The sequence below is a fragment of the Eimeria mitis genome, genomic scaffold (genome assembly GCF_000499745.2).
Source record: "Eimeria mitis Houghton genomic scaffold, Emh_scaff1425, whole genome shotgun sequence".
Classification (NCBI taxonomy): Eukaryota; Apicomplexa; class Conoidasida; order Eucoccidiorida; family Eimeriidae; genus Eimeria; species Eimeria mitis.
Window position 1 is genome coordinate 8,650 of NW_013569175.1, and position 571 is coordinate 9,220.

The 571-nt window shown below is 64.3% G+C and overlaps 1 protein-coding gene across 1 annotated transcript in view; it reads left to right on the top strand.

Moving 5' to 3' along the window:
- Positions 1-571, top strand: part of EMH_0036720 (uncharacterized protein) — a gene marked incomplete at both ends in the record, with an annotated part of 4,982 nt that overhangs the window by 1,159 nt on the left and 3,252 nt on the right. Inside the window, one exon of the mRNA XM_013495116.1 lies at positions 1-568. Coding sequence (XP_013350570.1) covers positions 1-568 — 568 coding nt within the window. The remainder of the gene's footprint in view (positions 569-571) is intronic.

Consider the following 571-nt stretch of genomic DNA (forward strand, 5'->3'; position numbering starts at 1 on the left):
ACGCAGCACCACGTCTGCCTGCCTGGCGGCTGTTGGAGACCCTGCGGGCCTTTCTGCTGCTCAGGAGACTCCGCGGCTCAGAGCCCAGCAGCAGCAGCAGCAGCAGCAGCAGCAGCAGCAGCAGCAGCAGCAGCAGCAGGGGAGAAATAATTGTATGGAAAGTATTGCGGCGGTTTCTCTATGAGAGCTGCGCAGTTGAATGTTTGCTTCTCAACAGCAGCAGCAGCAGCAGCAGCAACAGCAGCAGCAGCAGCAACAGCAGCAGCAGCAGCAACAGCAGCAGCAGCAGCAGCAGCGAGGGGTCTTGCAGCTGCGACGGTTGCAAGCGTGCAGCAGCAGCAGCAGCAGCAGCAGCAGCAGGAGGCACCTCTATAACTTCTGCTGCTGCAGTGATGCGTCAGCTGCTGACTCTCCCTGATCTCTGTGCTGCAGCAACCCCCCTGGGGGCCCCCCCCGGTTGGGGGGCCCCCCAGGGTACAGCGGGGGGCCCCCCTGCTGAGTTGGAGGGGCCCCAGCTGCTGCTGCGAGCCGCCAGTGCCCTGGCGGAGGCCTGGAGGAGACACACAGAGGC